Below are 20,711 nucleotides of genomic sequence, written 5' to 3'. Positions count from 1 at the left end.
GAAAAGCTTAGTTGGAATTGGATCCAGGAGACAGGTCGAGGTTTTAGAAGACATTACAATCGAAGTAATCTCAGCCCCATTTACTGATGAGAAACTATCTAGTATTTCAGGTATTTCTGGTGGAGGCAGTGGCTGGATTCCCTGAGCTTGATCTGAGGAAAGCGCTTCACTGATTTTACCTCTAATGGTTATGATTTTATCATTAAAGAATTTCAGAAAGTCATGGCAGTTTAAAGATTCTGGGATTACTGGTTCCACTACAGTATGACTGTTTGTCAGTCTGGCTACAGTGTTGAATAGAAACCGAGGTTTATCTTTGTTTATTTCTATTAAACGAGAGTAATATAATGTCTTGGCTTTAAAAAGAATTTGTTTATAGCTTAGCAAGCTACATTTCCAGGCCTTCAGAGATTGTTCTGATTTAGATTTACACCACAGTCTTTCTAATTGCCGAGTTTTTTGTTTGAGAACACGGGTTTCAGAATTAAACCATGGAGCAACGTGCCTGGGTCGATTGGTTTTCAGCTGCAACGGGGCCACTACGTCAAAGGCAGATTTTAGTGAGTGCATAGCACTGTCAACAAACTGATCACTATTATCACCACTGGTCAATAAGCTCATTTCTGTGAGTTCACAAGATAATGCAGCAAATGCAGGCTGGATCGATTCTTTGTACCGAGCCACAGATTTTTCAGATAATGTCCGTATCAGCGGAATTTTATCTTTTTGAGCACAGTCGTCTTCAATCAAAACCTGAAAAGTTATTTTACTAGTAAAATGGTCTGAGAGTATAGGGTTCTGAGGGAGAACATTTAGGTCACTGACTTCTATCCCATATGTTAAGACCAGATTCAGGGTGTGCTTGTGACTATGAGTGGATTCATCAACATTTTGAGTGAAACCGATACTATCTAATACTGCAATAAACGCATTACTCAAACTGTCACCAGAATCATCCACATGGATGTTAAAGTCACCTATTATAAGGATCTTGTTATGAGTCAATACTATATTGCTAAAAAACTCTGAGAACTCAGTTAAAAAGTCAGAGTAAAGACCAGGAGGTCGATACACAATAATTAATAGCACAGCTTTTTGATTCTTCCAATTTGGACAAGTAAGCGTTAATATTAAGCTTCCAAAAGAGTTGAATTTAACATTAGTTTTGGGTTTAAGAAGAAGACTAGAGTGGGAAATCACTGCCACACCTCCACCTCGACCTGTTGATCTAGCTGTTTGGAAATTAACATAGGTTGGAGGGGTACATTCATTGAGCCTCACATAATCATCTTGCTGGAGCCAAGTTTCTGTTAGAGCAAGGAGATCAATGTTATTGTCACCGATAAGGTCATTAACTAACAGAGATTTAGTGGAGATTGCTCTAATGTTTAGTAGACCACATTTTATGTATATCCTACTGGAAAAGTTATTCTGTCTTGTACAGGTGTTAAGCTTGGTGTTAGCAGATGCTAACAACTCCCATGTTAGTGGGTGGACGTCTCCTTCGCGGGCCGGCAAGGAGGCTCGGTCTCGACCAATGCCGCTTGCGGCTTTAATTATTATTATTATTATTATTATTATTATTATTATTATTATCCATCCATCCATCCATCCATCCATCCATCCATCCATTTTCTACCACTTATCCGGGGCCGGGTCGCGGGGGCAGCAGTCTCAGCAGGGATGCCCAGACTTCCCTGTCCCCAGACACTTCCTCCAGCTCCTCTGGGAGGATCCCAAGGCGTTCCCAGGCCAGCCGAGAGACATAGTCTCTCCAGCGTGTCCTGGGTCTTCCCCGGGGTCTCCTCCCAGTGGGACATGCCCGGAACACCTCCCTAGGGAGGCGTCCAGGAGGCATCCTAAACAGATGTCCGAGCCACCTCAGCTGGTTCCTCTCGATGTGGAGGAGTAGCGGCTCTACTCCGAGCTCCTCCCTGGTGACTGAGCTCCTCACCCTATCTCTAAGGGAGCGCCCAGCCACCCTACGGAGGAAGCTCATTTCGGCCGCTTGTATCCGGGATCTTGTCCTTTCGGTCATGACCCAAAGCTCATGACCATAGGTGAGGGTGGGAATGTAGATTGACCGGTAAATCGAGAGCTTCGCCTTTCGGCTCAGCTCCTTCTTCACCACGACGGACCGATACAACGACTGCATCACTGCAGCCGCTGCACCGATCCGCCTGTCAATCTCACGCTCCATCCGTCCCCCACTCGTGAACAAGACCCCAAGATACTTGAACTCCTCCACTTGGGCTAGGGTCTCTCCACCAACCTGGAGGGGGCAAGCCACCTTCCTCCGGTCGAGGACCATGGCCTCGGATTTGGAGGTGCTGATCCTCATCCCTGCCGCTTCACACTCGGCTGCGAACCGCCCCAGTGCATGCTGTAGGTCCGGGTTCGATGAAGCCAACAGGACAACATCATCTGCAAAAAGCAGAGATGAAATCCTGTGGTTCCCGAACCGGACCCCCTCCGGCCCCTGGCTGCACCTAGAAATTCTGTCCATGAAGATTATGAACAGAACCGGTGACAAAGGGCAGCCCTGCCGGAGTCCAACATGCACCGGGAACAGGTCCGACTTACTGCCGGCAATGCGGACCAGACTCCTACTCCGGTCATACAGAGACCGGACGGCCCTTAACAAGGGGCCCCGGACTCCGTATTCCCGGAGCACCCCCCACAAGACACCACGAGGGACACGGTCGAATGCCTTCTCCAAATCCACAAAACACATGTGGACTGGTTGGGCAAACTCCCACGAACCCTCGAGCACCCTATGGAGGGTATAGAGCTGGTCCACTGTTCCACGACCAGGACGAAAACCGCATTGTTCCTCCTGGATCCGAGGTTCGACTATCGGTCGGATCCTCCTCTCCAGTACCCTGGTATAGACTTTCCCGGGGAGGCTGAGGAGTGTAATCCCCCTATAGTTGGAGCACACCCTCCGGTCCCCCTTTTTAAACAGGGGGACCACCACCCCGGTCTGCCAATCCAGAGGCACCGTCCCCGACCGCCACGCGATGTTGCAGAGACGTGTCAACCAAGACAGTCCCTGCACATCCAGAGACTTAAGGTACTCAGGGCGAATCTCGTCCACCCCCGGTGCCTTGCCACCGAGGAGCTTGCCAACCACCTCAGTGACTTCGGCTGACCCTTAAACTAAACTAAACCAAACTAAACTAAACTAAACTAAACTAAACCAGTGACTTTGGGTGATGGACGAGTCCACCTCTGAGACCTCAGCCTCTGCTTCCTCCACGGAAGACGTGGCGATGGGATTGAGGAGGTCCTCGAAGTATTCCTTCCACCGTCCAACAATATCCCCAGTTGAGGTCAGCAGCTCCCCACCTCCCCTGTAAACAGTGTTGGCGGAGACCTGCTTTCCCCTCCTGAGGCGCCGGACGGTTTGCCAGAATTTCTTCGAGGCCGACCGATAGTCCTCCTCCATGGCCTCCCCGAACTCCTCCCAGACCCGAGTTTTTGCCTCCACAACTGCTCGGGCTGCAGTTCGCTTGGCCTGCCGGTACCCGTCAGCTGCTTCGGGAGTCCCATGAGCCAGCAAGGCTCGATAGGACTCCTTCTTCAGCTTGACAGCAGCCCTTACTTCCGGTGTCCACCACCGGGTTCGGGGGTTGCCGCCACGACAGGCACCGGAGACCTTACGACCACAGCTCCGAGCAGCTGCTTCGACAATGGAGGTGGAGAACATGGTCCACTCGGACTCAATGTCCCCAGCCTCCCTCGGGACATGAGAGAAGCTCTCCCGGAGGTGGGAGTTGAAAGCCATGCTGACAGAGGGTTCCGCCAGACGTTCCCAGCAGACCCTCACAACACGTTTGGGTCTGCCAAGTCTGTCTGGTTTCCTCCTCCGCCAGCGAATCCAACTCACCACCAGGTGGTGATCGGTCGACAGCTCTGCCCCTCTCTTCACCCGAGTGTCCAAAACACGCGGCCGGAGGTCAGATGACACGACAACAAAGTCGATCATCGACCTCCGACCTAGGGTGTCCTGGTGCCAAGTGCACTTATGGACACCCCTGTGCTCGAACATGGTGTTCGTTATGGACAAACTGTGACCAGCACAGAAGTCCAATAACAGAACACCACTCGGGTTCAGATCGGGGAGGCCGTGCGTCCAATCACCCCCTTCCAGGTCTCACTGTCGCTGCCCACGTGGGCGTTGAAGTCCCCCAGTAGAACAATGGAGTCCCCAGTCGGAGCACTGTCCAGCACCCCTCCCAGGGACTCCAAGAAGGCCGGGTACTCTGCACTGCTGTTCGGCCCGTAAGCCGAGACAACAGTGAGGCACCTATCCCCGACCCGAAGGCGCAGGGATGCAACCCTCTCGTTCACTGGGGTGAACTCCAACACATGGCGGCTGAGCTGTGGGGCTATAAGCAAACCCACACCAGCCCGCCGCCTCTCACCGCGGGCAACGCCAGAAAAGTGGAGAGTCCAGCCCTTCTCGAGAGGTTGGGTTCCAGAGCCCAGGCTATGTGTGGAGGTGAGCCCGACTATATCTAGCCCGTACCTCTCAACCTCCCTCACAAGCTCAGGCTCCTTCCCCGCCAACGAGGTGACATTCCATGTCCCTAGAGCCAGTCTCTGTGTCCGGGGATCGGGTCGTCGGGCACCCTGCCGTCGGCTGCCACCCAATCAACACTGCACCCGGCCCCTACGGTTCCCTCGGTGGGTGGTGAGCCCACCGGAGGTCAGGCCCACGTCGTCCCTTCGGGCTGAGCCCGGCCGGGCCCCGTGGGCAACGACCCGGCCACCAGGCGCTCGCTTACGAGCCCCAACCCCAGGCCTGGCTCCAGGGTGGGGCCCCGGCTGCGCCATACTGGGCGACGTAACGACCTTTGTTCTTTTTCTCATCATAGGGGGTTTCGAACTGCTATTTATTATTATTATTATTATTATTAGTAGAAACACCCAGAAAGGATTATGAGAGAAATCATGAAGTCAGATATAAAATCAGAAATAAAATGGAGAATCTTTTATGTCTTTACTGAGCTCTAACAGGGCGATGAGGACCAATGAAGCAGTGAAAAAGTTGTTGTGAAAGAGGTGGTTTCTCAGTGTTCTGTTTCAATAATAAGGGTTTGGGCAAGGCACTGTACTAATGCGATAATATAATGTGTTGTGGAATTGATGAAAACCCATGAGAGTAAATACAAGATTTTTTTTAGCGACTTCTTTTATTGAAAGTAAGCACAAACAATAATAAAATTCAGCTTTGATGTAGATTGTTCTCAAATCAGCAGGACTCTCAGCAGGCACATCCACCAGTTGTGTCACAGTTAATGTGCTCTCATGGATATCAATGCTCTTTCAAGGAGTTGTCACTATCCTGAGGGAAGCATGCAGACATATGATTTAATCATGGTACAGAACAAAAAGGTCAAACACATCAGTGGATGTGGAGTTTCTGGTAGATTTTGTCAAAATCTTACCTCTCAAGGGTGCCGTGCATACATGTCCACATCCAGTGCTGCAGCACTTCTGGTTTCTTTCACATTCATAGTCATGATTGCACGCTTGAATACAGAGACCAACACTACTAAACTGGGGACACACTCCCGGTTTTACTTCTGTAGTAAAGAAGACAAAGGTTGCGATGCAGTTTGGAAAATGCATGTATGACAGAAATAGTGCCTGAGATGGTTAATGGCACAGTTTTCTTCCATTCACTCAAAATATGAACGTGCCAATGTCAGATTATCCAAAAAAGGGGTACAGTTGTCTGTCGAAACTTTGGAACACGCAGAGCATCTCAGTAATATGAGAGGTACTTTGTTCATGTCTTACCCAGGATTGGCGCCACTGCCACACATTTTCTTCCACATCCGGAACTGCAGCACTTGAGTCCACCAGAACAGTCATTGTCCGTCAAGCAAGACTTTCCGGGAATTAAGGCACAAATGCCGACAAGTCCATGCTCCTCACGAGGACAACCTCCAGGATTTTGAACTTCAAATAGAAATCAACAATGTTAAAAGACATTGTACGTTGTTCAATAAAAGACATAACAAACAGTAAACTAACAGGTCAAATGTTGAAATCATACCTCCTGGATTGAGACCCGAAAGAGCAGAAACTGGGCCAAAGTGCACAAAGGCAAAAACCAGGAGGGAAACGGTCAAGTAGATCTTCTCCATGTCGATGTTGCACTCCAAATCTTCACTTCTCTCCGGACAGATATCCTGCTACATTTATACTTAAGGCCGAGCAAGTCATTTGAATCAGGCTGAGTCATTGAGCATATAGATTTAAGTGTCTTTTGATGCCAAGTTTTTTTTGTAATCGGAGCTCAATTAAAACTTGTTTGTGGACTAAGGCTTGAGTAATGTTTGCTTTGTTCCTCCTCATTTAATAATTTTTCACACCCACTGACATTTAATTCACCTCCTTACATGCACAGTGGCAAGAATTTCCCAATAATCAAATGCAATCAAGTTGAAAGCAAAAAGCATTGTGTTACAAAAGGTCGAGTTTATTTATTCACATGTCCCCATGATAGAGAGTAGAACAACAAAAACAATCGTCACGAGGAACAGCTTCTTTTCTGTGGTTTCCATCATTTTCATGGCAACTCACTAACAAGGTGAAGACATTCTCACTGCTAAAACAGATTACAAAAACTATCAGCAGAAAAAGCTGTCAAGGACTTTCATGACGTGTCTGCACTCACTGCCTCCACAAGCGTTTCGTCGCCGGTTCAACACGCGTTCCCCATTGTTTTCAATTATATTTGGACGCAAAAACGCAGAAATCATTTGGCGGTGTGAACACCGCTTTATGTGTATTTGTGACAGCCACATAAAACGAAGTACTCTTTACAGTCTAAAAACAAGCTGTTTTTACAACCGTTTCTCACCTTTTTTTAATTCTTGTCTTCATCAAATCTGCATATTCTAAATCAACATTTGCTTTGCAGTCAGACAGTCCTTGTTTTCTTGATTTGTGGGCCATCCCAGGAGAGGCACATATTTCTTCCTGGCCTCCCCAATGACTTTTTTCTTCCTCTGCCACTGCTCATCCTCAAACACAGTAGATACACACTGTCGTTTTTCTAAATGTGATCAGGCATGAGGCGTCTATTCTCATGAATTCATGAATTCTATGTCCTCTTTCTTTTTTTGATCGACTTGATATCAACACATTGAACTTCTGTCTTAAAAACTACACCTATTAATTACCTCCAATTATAAATAACCTTTTGGAGCACCATCCTATTATTTTTTTTTTTTTTTAATTGCATCTGGATCATAATGCGTTCCTGTTCCCTGAGTCGTTTTACTTGTGTTCTCCTTTTTGCTCCCTCCCCTCCCTGCAGATTACGCTGGATTATAGTCTGGTGTGTCTCGTCCCGTCCTTCTGCCCAGCGTTTGGGTTTCAGCCCTCAGTATTTCTTTGTGTCTTGTTGATCCATCTGTAAATATTCCATATCACTTGGCAACGTATGGGTTCCTGCGTTCATTCGTGTTTAAACTTAAAATATGTATATTAAAGTGAGTAATCTGTTCAGGTCTCATGAGACATAAATATAGTACTACACCCTGATGCTCTGACAGCTGATTTTGAATGATCTGGTATTTTGTCCACCACTTTTTTTTTTTTTTTTTTTTTTGGCGGTGCGGGTTATTTTTTCTATTCTTGGTTTATTTTAAAAAGTAGGATTGGTGTTAGAGTAGTGACCAGCGACAAGAGTAACTATATTACAATAGATTTGTTACAACTTTTATTCATGAGTAATGTCACTACAGAAAAAAAAACCATATTGCAAAGTGTGTCATGTGATATGACAGAGATGCAGCCATAGAGCTCTGATCATTCAAAGGCAGATTTTAAATGGAAGTATAGACATCAATTGACGTACATCTACCGTCTTTTATTATTCTTTTACAAATTCTATCTGCAGTTACAAATCAAATTTGATTGGTGTCTCATCTCATAGTACCACACAGCAGCATTTCCTGTATTTTGTACAGTCAAGTGACCATTTATCTCATTAATCATAATTTAACATGCATTGCAAAATTCCATGACATGGGGATCCAAATTCTTTGACCAACAGTGGCCTCAGCAGGCTTGTCCACAGGTTGTTACTGAGTTCTCAGTAACCTGAGGGAAGCATACAGACACTCAAGATACATAAGTACATAATCTTGCTGCAGATGTGATGGAGGCAGGAGACTTGGACCACGAACTTCCAGCTCCACTGTGAGAGATCCTGCAGGGATGCAGAGCAAGAGGGAGAGAGAGGGAGAGAGAGGGAGAGAGGGAGAGAGAGAGAGAGAGAGAGAGAGAGAGAGAGAGAGATTTTTTAAAACACTTTTATTTGCACAGTTTACAGTGATCCAGTGTGTGTCAGACTATTAAAAACCATTCATGCTTTCAAATTAAAAAATGTGCAAAATGAAGTTGATTGTTGTCCATACAGCACAGAATGTCCTTAAAACACCAGACCTCTTTAAAAGCATTTAAATCTTTGTTTTGTTTAAAAAACCGATATTCGAGCCAGAGTCTGGATTTGACGTTGACCTGCCACACTTCTTTGACGTCCTGTCGTTCTCTGCCCTCAACCTTGTTCCTCCTGCTGATGTAAATCGCCATCTTGGCTTCTCCTGAGATAAAATTGAGGAGCTGCCACTTGTTTTTTTCTTTTTGTCTGTAGCCAGCTCCCATGATAAAAGTTCTCTCAGTAAAAGCAACACTAAAATGACTAAAAACCGCCGTTAAAAGAGTGAAGAAGCTTGTGAGCCTCTTACACTCAGTAAAAACGTGGTAAACAGTCTCTCGCTGATGGCAGAAGGGGCATGTGTTTAAAACAGCAGGGTTGAGGACAGAGATAAAAGCATTGGAGGCGATGGCACCGTGTAAAATCCTCCACTGGAGGTCTCCAGTCCGTTTTCTCAAGCAGGGCTTGTATAAAATCCTCCACTGTGGGCCAGGTCCAGGTCCAGCCTGTCCCAGTCTCTGTGACCACACAGTTGGGGGCCTGTTGCTCAGTCCACCCTTGTGGATGCTCTTCACACAGTTCCTGTAAAATATTTTTTTGTCTGCCTTGTGTAAGGATAGTCTCTCAGGCTGTGTGGCCTTCAGGAGGGGGCTGGACAGATCCCCCAGCTCCAGGCTCAGCAGGACCTCGGGGAAGGGGTCGTCAGCATCTGGGGAGAGTTCTCCTTGGCTGTACCTCCTCAGCAGGCTCCTGTCCCTGGGCGTCAGCGCACTCCTCCACTTCTCCAGGAGCCCCTGGGACACCCGGATGGACAGCATCCCCAGCAGCGAGCCCAGAGCCTGGGCGTCGCTCAGGTCCGGCCCCACAGCATCCACAAGCTGATCCACGGTGAGGGTCCCAGACTGGATCAGCCTTCCGGTAAGGCCGGGGGTCGAGGCTCCGCTGATGTCCAGTCTGGATCCGTGGATCAGGGGTTCTTTCAACAGCCAGTGCAAAGAGTCGGCTTTCAGGCACCTTCTGCGTGAAAATAAGGCCCAGCATTTAAATAAACTCTGGTAAAACGGAGGCAGCCCCTTGAGGTTTAGAAATTTGGGATCAGTCAAAAACAGAACATTATCCAACCCCAACTTATTGGCACGCCTCAGGATGCAGCTGGCCACGCCTCTCCACACCAGATCCGCCGGTCCTGCGAGGTACCTCTGCAGGAACTGGAGTCTAAAAGTGGCGGTCCGGCTGGCCAAGTGGACCAGGCCCTGGCCCCCCTCCTCTCTGTCTAAAAACAGCACCCCCTGTGGCACCCAGTGCAGACCATCCCAGAAGAAATCTATCATTTTCCTTTGAATTTGAGCCAGGAGACCTGGAGGAGGGTCTGCACTGGTGAGCCGATGCCACAGCTGGGATGCAACCAGATTATTTAAAACCAAGACTCTGGCCCGAAGTGAGATTTTCGGGAGGAGCCACCTCCACTTGGAGAGCTTAGCCTCCACCTTTTCCAGGACGGTCTCCCAGTTCTTCTGAACAAAATGTTCCTTACCAACATATATTCCCAGATATTTGAGGCCCTCCCTCCTCCATGTTAGATTTTGGGGAAGAACTGGGAGACCGCCATGCCACCTTCCGACAGCAAGGGCCTCACTCCTCCCCCAGTTGACCCTTGCTGCGGATGCCACTTTAAAATCTTTAATAATATTGACTAAAATGTCTACGTCCCCCTGATTCCGTATAAAAACAATAAGATCGTCTGCATAGGCCGATAAAATCATGCTTTCACTAAGACCCGGTAAAAGCAGACCCTGCAGACTGGAACGTAGCTTCGAGAGGAGGGGCTCCAGGGAGAGCGCATAGAGCATCCCAGACAGAGCACAGCCCTGCCTGACACCTCTACACACCCTAAAAGGAGCACACAGGCTGCCGTTGATCTTCAGCACACTCTCAATGTCCCTGTACAGCACCTGAATCTTAGCTATGAAACCAGCGCTGAACCCAAAACTTTCCATGACCCTCCAAAGGAAGCTGTGTTCAACTCAGTCAAAAGCCTTTTCCTGGTCTACTGAAATCAGACCAGCATCGATGTCCAAAGAACTAGAGACTTCCAAAACGTCCCGAATCAGGTGGACGTTGTCCACCATGGACCTGCCGGGGACACAGTAGGTCTGATCCCGGTGGATGACCTGCTCCATAGCCCTCCCCAGCCTGGAGGCCAAGACCTTGGACAGGAGTTTGTAATCCACACAGAGCAAGGACACGGGGCGCCAGTTCTTGATGTCCTGCAGGTTTCCCTTCTTGGGGAGCAGCGTGAGAACGGCTCTCCTGCAGGACACTGGCAAGGAACCAGAGGCCAGACACTCGTTGTGGACGTCCAGGACATCCGTACCCAGGATGTCCCAGAACGCCTTGTAGAACTCGGCGGTGAGCCCGTCGATCCCAGGAGACCTGCCCGTTGGCATCGCCTGCAGCGCTGCCCGCAGCTCCTGCATGTCCAGGCAGGCCTCCAGTTCAGTGTTGGTCTCCTCGGAGACACGAGGCAGTCCCCTCAGGAACCCCTCCAGGAGCTCCTGCTCCTCCGTGAACTCAGTCCCGTACAGGGAGGAGTAGAAGCCAACCGCCGTCCTCCGTATCTGGCATGGTTCGGTGATCTCCTCCCCCGTGTCTGAGAGCAGTGCGTGGATCACTCTCCCCTGTCCGGCCTTTTTCTCCAGGCCAAAGAAGAAGCTAGAGGGAGCATCCATCCCTGTGATGGTCTGGTACCAGGACCGAACCAGTGCGCCCTGCACTTTAACGTTCAGCAGGTCGGCTAAAGCCATTTTTTTCCTTTTGAGGTTTTCAAAGTCACCTCGATTTCCTGTGGACTCACTTAAATGCTCCAGTTCCACTATCTCGGTCTCCAGATCCTTCATAGATCTGGTGATATCACTTGTGACATTGAGGGTGTGCTGCTGACACAGGAGTTTGATCTGCGTCTTACCGTGGTCCCACCACTGCCTAAGACTGCTAAAATCTCCCTTCCTCTGTCTAAAACCCTGCCAAAAAAACATTAAAGCCTCCCTAAAACTTCTATCAAAGGTTAAAACAGAGTTAAAATGCCAGTAGGCGCTCCCTGGCCTCACATCTCTAATAAAAATACTGCTTAAAAGTAAACAATGATCAGTAAAACCAACAGGTAAAATATCACACCTCCTAAAAACATTAAAATGATGCTTAAAACAATAAATACGATGCAGCCTGGCTGAGGAGACCCTGCTCTCTCTACAGTGGGACCAGGTGTACTGCCGACAGTCAGGATGCATCCTTCTCCAAACGTCCACAACACCCTGAGAGTGGACCAGCTGCTTCAAGACGTGCTGAGAGGCTGGATGAGGCTCTGCATGGTTGCGATCTAAAGTCGCGTCTTCCGTGCAGTTAAAATCCCCCCCCACAAACAAATAGTCCTCCGACCCACACCCACTTATCACCTCAGACAGTTTGAGGAAAAACTGCTTCCTCTCTGCACCGGCTGTTGGAGCATAAATGTTAATAAATACAAGTTTAAAATGGTGGAACTGAGCTTTGACTAAAAGTAGCCTCCCCTGTACACAATGCTGAACCTCCAGGGAGTTGGGGTTAAAAGCCCTGGAGAAGAGGAGGCCCACTCCTCCACTGAGAGGAGTAAGGTGGCTGAAGATGGCCTCCCCCCTCCATTCCCTCCTCCATTCAGCCTCAATGTTAAAATCACTATGAGTTTCCTGAAGGAACAGGACGTCGATCTTCTTAAATGTGGCTGTCTCATAAACTGACTGTCTCTTTCTCAGATCTCTGGCTCCATTTATGTTTAAAACACCCAGCTTAAAAACATCCATGGTAAATGAGATGTCTAAAACCAGGATAAGAACAAATAAATTAATTAAAAACCACCTGGCTGCCATCTTCATCATTTAGTTGTTTTTTTGCTTTCGGCACCAGTTTTTTCAGCCTATAACATTCCTGGTCAGTGAGGCCGGACTCATGTCTATTCCTCATGTGTACCCTGGCTGAGAAAATAAAACCATTTAGATCCGGGAAATGATCCCCCACCTTCACCCTGTGCTGATTTTTGGTCTGGTGTAAAAATGTCTTGATTTTGTCTGCACTGTATGGTGACCTGTTTTTCTGTGAACTGTTAAAAGAAATATCGCTGCTGTCTGACACACACTCACTGTCACTGTCTGACACTCGCCCCTCCACACAGCTTTTCTTTGCATCTGCATTCTTACCCTCTTTCTTTCTTTTACCTGGTTTAATTCTGTCCATTCTATCTGCCTCCATCTCCTCCTCCTCCACCTGTTCAGCCCAAGAGGCGCCCCTGCCTGCCTCTCCTTCCTCCTCCACCACTTTCCCTCCCTGCTCCTTTTCCACCTGCTCCTCCATCACTGTCTCTCCCCTTTCCTCCTCCACCACTGTCTCACCCTGATCCCGCTCCACCTGTCCCTCCACCTCACCTTGCTTCTCCTCCCCTCCCTCACCCACTTTTTTTTTCTTGTTTTTTCTCTTTTTTTTTTTCTCTCCACCTCCGCAGTGTTATTTACATTATTGTCGGTGTCCCTCCACCCGGCAGACTCGCTCTCCTCTCCCTTGCCGCCACCCGCAGCTTCACCCGGTGTATTTACATTACTCACCCCGTGCTCGGTGCTCTCCTGTGGGGCCACGACAGATCGCCTCCTCGGGAAGGTCCGAGGAGCCGCAGTCGGCCGCTCGGACTGAGCCGGGGCCGCCGCGTCCCCCGGGAGCCCGGAGCGCGGAGCCGGCGCCGGGGGGGGGGGATCCCCCAGGCGTTGGCCCGCGGCGCCGGGGCGGCCGCGGCGGCAGCGCCGGGCTCCGCGGAATCCGGTCCCGCCAGGCCCGCCTCCGCCGAGCCGGACTCAGCAGAGCTGGATCCTGCTGAAGGATGGAGCAGACGCGGCCGGGCAGGCCCTGATGGTGTATCCCTCCTGTCCACAGCCGAAGCACTTCATGCCAGCTGAGCTCGCGAAAACAACGTAATCTTAATCATTTACTCTCACGCGGAATCGGAGGTTCAGCTCCTCGCTCCGGTTATTGAGTATCATAAATACGTGTCTTCTGTGGCACACGGCGTTCTTCAGCAGCTGAGACTTACATCCAGACAGGATGTCCTTCACCGAGGACACCACCTTTCCAAATCTGGACAGCTCGCGGATCAGAAGCTCATCTGGCACGAAGGGAGGGACGTTGGACAGGACGACCCGGACAGCAGGCTGAGACAGCGGCGGGACCGGGACGAACCTGTCCACGACGGTAATGCCCGACTCCACCACAGCGTTAGCCTGCTCCACCTGGTCCAGGAAGATCACCACGGCGCTGTTCATCCTCGCGACCGACCTAACATTGTGGTAGCCCACTTTCTCCCCCACAGCCAGGGCCACGTCCTCCACGCTGCAGGGGAACTGGGCCACCACCCGGACCCCGTGTTTGCGGGTTGGTCATGGCAGCAGCCAGACCTCCCCCAAACAGACCGCAAAACCCACCAAGAACCCAAATAAACGATATAAACTAATAAATGTGCTCTGTGATTAATAAACTACGGTGAATGTGAACATTAACAATTTAAACAAACAGAAAAAACAAGCTAAACGCCACACAACACACACCACGCTCTCACACACTCCAGCCGCCGCCCACTCCCAGCATGCACCGAGAGAGAGAGAGAGAGAGAGAGAGAGAGAGAGAGAGGAGAGAGAGAGAGAGAGAGAGAGAGAGAGAGAGAGAGAGAGAGAGAGAGAGAGAGAGAGAGAGAGAGAGAGAGAGAGCATAGACGACAGTACAGAGGCAACCCACATAGCAGAGATATTTGGCCCACATTTGGCTGGAAGCTATCACAGTTGGCATTCGGTCGGCACTGGCAGCATGTGAACCAAACATGGCCTAGATGTGGTGGAGGTGGTGCCTTCTTTCAGGTGGCAAACCCAATGTGGGCCAGATGTTCAGTTTAATATGTGGCTCACATGTCAAATAAGAGCAGTGGGCCACAGGTGGCTTTCAGTTGGTACCACTTTAAGGTGGAAAAAAAGATTTGGGCCAGATGCTCAGTTTTTAATTATTTTTTAATGTATGTTGACATTTCAACAACATCTGCAGACAAATCAAAATCACACTTTTTCCTGGAGACGATTTTGGGCCCATTTACTGTCATTAAAACCACTTATTTTCATTCTACCCATTGTAATAGAGAAGTGTGCAATCGTGTTAATTCCAGTGAAAAGGATGTTGTGAAAGAGGTGGTTTCTCAGTGTTCTGTTTCAATAATCAGGGTTTGGGCAAGCCGCTGTTCTAATGCTATAATGTAATGTTTTGTGGAATTGATGAAAACCCATGAGAGTAAACACAAGATTTTTTTTTTGTGACTTGTTTTATTGAAAGTAAGCACAATCAATAATAAAATTCAGCTTTGATGGAGATTGTTCTCAAATCAGCAGGACTCTCAGCAGGCACGTCCACCAGTTGTGTCACAGTTAATGTGCTCTCATGGATATCAATGCTCTTTCAAGGAGTTGTCACTATCCTGAGGGAAGCATGCAGACATATGATTTAATCATGGTACAGAACAAAAAGGTCAAACACATCAGTGGATGTGGAGTTTCTGGTAGATTTTGTCAAAATCTTACCTCTCAAGGGTCCCATGCATACATTTCCACATCCAGTGCTGCAGCACTTCTGGTTTCTTTCACATTCATAGTCATGATTGCACTCATGAATACAGATACCAGGACCACTAAACTGGGGACACACTCCCGGTTTTACCTCTGTAGTAAAGAAGACAAAGGTTGTGATGCAGTTTGGAAAATGCATGTATGACAGAAATAAAGAGTGCCTGAGATGGTTAATGGCACAGCTTTCTTCCATTCACTCAAAATATGAACGTGCCAATGTCAGATTATCCAAAAAAGGGGTACAGTTGTCTGTCGAAACTTTGGAACACACAGAGCATCTTAGTAATATGAGAGGTACTTTGTTCATGTCTTACCCAGGATTGGCGCCACTGCCACACATTTTCTTCCACATCCGGAACTGCAGCACTTGAGTCCACCAGAACAGTCATCGTCCGTAAAGCAAGACTTTCTGGGAATTAAGGCACAAATGCCGACAACTCCATTCTCCTCACGAGGACAACCTCCAGGATTTTGAATTTCACATAGAAATCAACAATGTTAAAAGACATTGTACGTTGTTCAATAAAAGACATAACAAACAGTAAATTAACAAAGTCAGATGTTGAAATCATACCTCCTGGATTGAGACCTGAAAGAGCAGAAACTGGGCCAAAGTGCACAAAGGCAAAAACCAGGAGGGAAACGGTCAAGTAGATCTTCTCCATGTCGGTGTTGCACTCCAAATCTTCACTTCTCTCCGGACAGATATCCTGCTACATTTGTACTTAAGGCCGAGCAAGTCATTTGAATCAGGCTGAGTCATTGAGTATATAGATTTAAGTGTCTTTTGATGCCAAGTTGTTTTTGTAATCGGAGCTCAATTAAAACTTGTTTTGGACTAAGGCTTGAGTAATGTTTGCTTTGTTCCTCCTCATTTAATAATTTTTCACACCCACTGACATTTAATTCACCTCCTTACACGCACAGAGGCAAGAATTTCCCAATAATCAAATGCAATCAAGTTGAAAGCAAAAAGCATTGTGTTACAAAAGGTCGAGTTTATTTATTCACATGTCCCCATGATGGAGAGTAAAACAACAAAAACAATCATCACGTGGAACAGCTTCTTTTCTGTGGTTTCCATCATTTTCATGGCAACTCACTAACAAGGTGAAGACATTCTCACTGCTAAAACAGATTACAAAAACTATCAGCAGAAAAAGCTGTCAAGGACTTTCATGACGTGTCTGCACTCACTGCCTCCACACCACAGCACACGGTCACTTCTACCCCACTTGTTGCCACACAGTGGTGGAGCCACAGGGTGACCAGGGGTGGTGTGACCACCCCACACTCATTCTGGGCAACCTTATATTCTTATTACGTAGAACGCCCTGAGAAATGGTTTCCATTACATTTGACTTCTTGAGGTGGGGCCTCTTTATCGTGGACGTTATAGTATGTATTTGGTAGTCTTGACCTGTCGCTGTGAAGTTTTATGGTATCCAAGCCGCAGCAGAGCGATTCACAGAACTGGTCAAATCCTCTGGTTTGGAGCACACATGGCGCAAGAGAGAGGGCTTCCAGCTCCAACTCTTTTATCAGTGCAAACTTGAACTTACATGCATCCAGATAAGACAAAATATCAGCTTAGATTTTTTTTCCATATCAAACCAGAATGCACAAACACAAACATCTTTCCAGCATGTTATGATTCAAGAAAGCATTTTTATTATTGTCTGCCTCGAAAACGCGTCTGAGGCGTCGCGTTACGTCGCCGGTTGAACACGCGTTCCCCATTGTTTTCAATTATATTTGGACGCAAAAACGCAGAAATCATTTGGCGGTGTGAACACCGCTTTATGTGTATTTGTGACAGCCACATAAAACAAAGTACTCTTTACAGTATAAAAACAATCTTTTTTACAACCGTTTCTCACCTTTTTTTAATTCTTGTCTTCATCAAATCTACATATTCTAAATCAACATTTGCTTTGCAGTCAGACAGTCCTTGTTTTCTTGATTTGTGGGCCATCCCAGGAGAGGCACATATTTCTTCCTGGCCTCCCCAATGACTTTTTTCTTCCTCTGCCACTGCTCATCCTCAAACACAGTAGATACACACTGTCGTTTTTCTAAATGTGATCAGACATGAGGCGTCTATTCTCATGAATTCATGAATTCTATGTCCTCATTTTTTTTTATCAAATTGATGTCAACACATTGAACTTCTGTCTTGAAAGCTACACCTATTAATTACCTCCTATTATAAATAACCTTTTGAAGCACCATCCTATTATTTCTTTATTTATGTTTTTAATTGTATCTGGATCATAATGCGTTCCTGTTCCCTGAGTCTTTTTACTTGTGTTCTCCTTTTTGCTCCCTCCCCTCCCTGCAGATTACGCTGGATTATAGTCTGGTGTGTCTGGTCCAGTCCTTCTGCTCAGCGTTTGGTTTTCAGCCCTCAGTATTTCTTTGTGTCTTGTTGATCCATCTGTAAATATTCCATATCACTTGGCAACGTATGGGTTCCTGCGTTCATTCGTGTTTGAACTTAAAATATGTATATTAAAGTGAGTAATCTGTTCAGGTCTAATGAGACTTAAATATAGTACTACACCCTGATGCTCTGACAGCTGATTTTGAATAATCTATTATTTTGTCCACCAACCACTTTTTTTTTCTTTTTTTTTTTTTGGGGGGGGGGGGTTGCGGATTATTTTTTTTATTCTTGGTTTATTTTAAAAAGTAGGATTGGTGTTAGAGTAGTGACCAGCGACAAGAGTAACTATGTTAAAATAGATTTGTTACAACTTTTATTAATGAGTAATGTCACTACAGTAAAAACAACCATATTGCAAAGTGTGTCATGTGATATGACAGAGATGCAGCCATAGAGCCCTGATCATTCAAAGGCAGATTTTAAATGGAAGTACAGACATCAATTGACGTACATCTACCGTCTTTTATTATTCTTTTACAAATTCTATCTGCAGTTACAAATCAAATTTGATTGGTGTCTCATCTCTTAGTACCACCCAGCAGCATTTCCTGTATTTTGTTCAGTAAAGTGACCATTTATCTCATTAATCATAATTTAACATGCATTGCAAAATTCCATGAAGAGGGGATCCAAATTCTTTGACCAACAGTGGCCTCGGGAGGCTTGTCCACAGGTTGTTGCTTAGTTCTCAGTAACCTGAGGGAAGCATACAGACAGTCAAGATACATAACTACATAATCTTGCTGCAGATGTGATGGAGGCAGGAGACTTGGACCATGAACTTCCAGCTCCACTGTCAGAGATCCTGCAGGGATGTAGAGCAAGATGGAGAGAGAGAGAGAGAGAGAGAGAGAGAGAGAGAGAGAGAGAGAGAGAGAGAGAGAGAGAGAGAGAGAGAGAGAGAGAGAGAGAGAGAGAGAGAGAGAGAGAGCAAGAGCACAGACTGCAGTGCAGAGGCAACCCACATAGCAGAGATATTTGGCCCACATTTGGCTGGAAGCCCAGTTGGCATTTGGTTGGCACTGGCAGCATGTGAACCAGACATGGCCTAGATGTGGTGGAGGTGGTGCCTTTTTTAAGGTGGCAAACCCAATGTGGGCCATATGTTGAGTTTAATATGTGACCCACATGTCAAATAAGAACAGTGGGCCACAGGTGGCTTTCAGTTGGTACCACTTTAAGGCGAAAAAAAAAAAAAGATTTGGGCCAGATGCTCAGTTTTTAATTCTTTTTTAATGTATGTTGACGTTTCAATAACATCTGCAGACAAATCAAAATCACACTTTTTCCTGGAGACGATTTTGGGCCCATTTACTATCATTAAAACCACTTATTTTCATTCTACCCATGTAATGGAGAAGTGTGCAATCCTGTTAATTCCACTGTAGAAAAGGTTGTTGTGAAAGAGGTGGTTTCTCAGTGTTCTGTTTCAATAATCAGGGTTTGGGCAAGCCGCTGTTCCAATGCTATAATGTAATGTGTTGAGGAATTGATGAAAACCCATGAGAGTAAACACAAGATTTTTTTTAGTGACTTCTTTTATTGAAAGTAAGCACAATCAATAATAAAATTCAGCTTTGATGTAGATTGTTCTCAAATCAGCAGGACTCTCAGCCGGCATGTCCACCAGTTGTGTCACAGTTAATGTGCTCTCATGGATATCAATGCTCTTTCAAGGAGTTGTCAGTATCCTGAGGGAAGCATGCAGACATATGATTTGATAATGGACCAGAACAAAAAGGTCCAACACATCTGTGGATGTGGAGTTTCTGGTAGATTTTGTCAAAATCTTACCTTAAAGGGTGTCGTGCATACATTTCCACATCCATTGCTGCAGCACTTCTGGTCTGCTTCACAGTCATAGTCATGATCGCACTCGTGTTCACAGAAAGCCATATCATCGAAATCGGGACACAGTCCCGGTTTTACGTCTGTAGTAAAGAAGACAAAGGTTGTGATGCAGTTTGGAAAATGCATGTATGACAGAAATAAAGAGTGCCTGAGATGGTTAATGGCACAGCTTTCTTCCATTCACTCAAAATATGAACGTGCCAATGTCAGATTATCCAAAAAAGGGGTACAGTTGTCTGTCGAAACTTTGGAACACACAGAGCATCTTAGTAATATGAGAGGTACTTTGTTCATGTCTTACCCGGAATTGGCACCAGTGCCACACATTTTCTTCCACATCTGTAGCTGCAGCAATTGAGTCCACGAGAACAGTCATCGTCCGTCAAGCAAGACGAATATCCGGGAAATAAGGTACACATGCCGTAACGTCTATTCTTCTCATGAGGACAACCTCAGGATTTTGAATTTCAAATAGAAATCAACAATGTTAAAAGACATTGTACGTTGTTCAATAAAAGACATAACAAACAGTAAACTAGCAGGTCAAAAGCTGAAATCATACCTCTTGGATTGAGACCTGAAAGAGTAGAAACTGGGCCAAAGTGCACAAAGGCAAAAACCAGGAGGGAAACGGTCAAGTAGATCTTCTCCATGTCGGTGTTGCACTCCAAATCTTCACTTCTCTCCGGACAGATATCCTGCTACATTTATACTTAAGGCCGAGCAAGTCATTTGAGTCAGGCTGAGTCATTGTGTATATAGATTTAAGTGTCTTTTGGTGCCAAGTTTTTTTTGTAATCGGAGCTCAATTAAAACTTGTTTTTGAACTAAAGCTTGAGGAATGTTTGCTTTGTTCCTCCTCATTTAATAATTTTTCACACCCACTGACATTTAATTCACCTCCTTACACGCACAGAGGCAAGAATTTCCCAATAATCAAATGCAATCAAGTTGAAAGCAAAAAGCATTGTGTTAAAAAAGGTCGAGTTTATTTATTCACATGTCCCCATGATGGAGAGTAGAACAACAAAAACAATCATCACAAGGAACAGCTTCTTTTCTGTGGTTTCCATCATTTTCATGGCAACTCACTGACAAGGTGAAGACATTCTCACTGCTAAAACAGATTTCAAAAACTATTAGCAGAAAAAGCTGTCAAGGACTTTCATGACGTGTCTGCACTCACTGCCTCCACACCACAGCACACGGTCACTTCTACCCCACTTGTTGCCACACAGTGGTGGAGCCACAGGGTGGCCAGGGGTGGTGTGAC

The 20,711-nt window shown here is 46.6% G+C and overlaps 2 protein-coding genes across 2 annotated transcripts; both read right to left on the bottom strand.

Moving 5' to 3' along the window:
• Window positions 1-14,754: 14,754 nt before the first annotated feature.
• On the bottom strand, window positions 14,755-15,847 carry LOC115408151 (WAP four-disulfide core domain protein 3-like). The gene is made up of 4 exons (XM_030118744.1): window positions 15,716-15,847; window positions 15,456-15,602; window positions 15,097-15,234; window positions 14,755-14,993 (listed from the first exon to the last, which is right to left on the bottom strand). The coding sequence occupies exons 1-4, from the start codon at window positions 15,804-15,806 to the stop codon at window positions 14,989-14,991; spliced, it is 381 nt and encodes a 126-aa protein (XP_029974604.1). The 5' UTR covers window positions 15,807-15,847; the 3' UTR covers window positions 14,755-14,988.
• A 3,267-nt stretch (window positions 15,848-19,114) lies between these two features.
• On the bottom strand, window positions 19,115-20,125 carry LOC115408150 (WAP four-disulfide core domain protein 2-like). Its single transcript, XM_030118743.1, has 4 exons — window positions 20,001-20,125; window positions 19,740-19,889; window positions 19,382-19,518; window positions 19,115-19,278 (listed from the first exon to the last, which is right to left on the bottom strand). The coding sequence occupies exons 1-4, from the start codon at window positions 20,089-20,091 to the stop codon at window positions 19,249-19,251; spliced, it is 408 nt and encodes a 135-aa protein (XP_029974603.1). The 5' UTR covers window positions 20,092-20,125; the 3' UTR covers window positions 19,115-19,248.
• Window positions 20,126-20,711: the final 586 nt, after the last annotated feature.

This window comes from Salarias fasciatus, chromosome 20 (genome assembly GCF_902148845.1).
Source record: "Salarias fasciatus chromosome 20, fSalaFa1.1, whole genome shotgun sequence".
Taxonomy (NCBI): domain Eukaryota; kingdom Metazoa; phylum Chordata; class Actinopteri; order Blenniiformes; family Blenniidae; genus Salarias; species Salarias fasciatus.
This window is presented reverse-complemented; position numbering and strand designations above follow the sequence as displayed.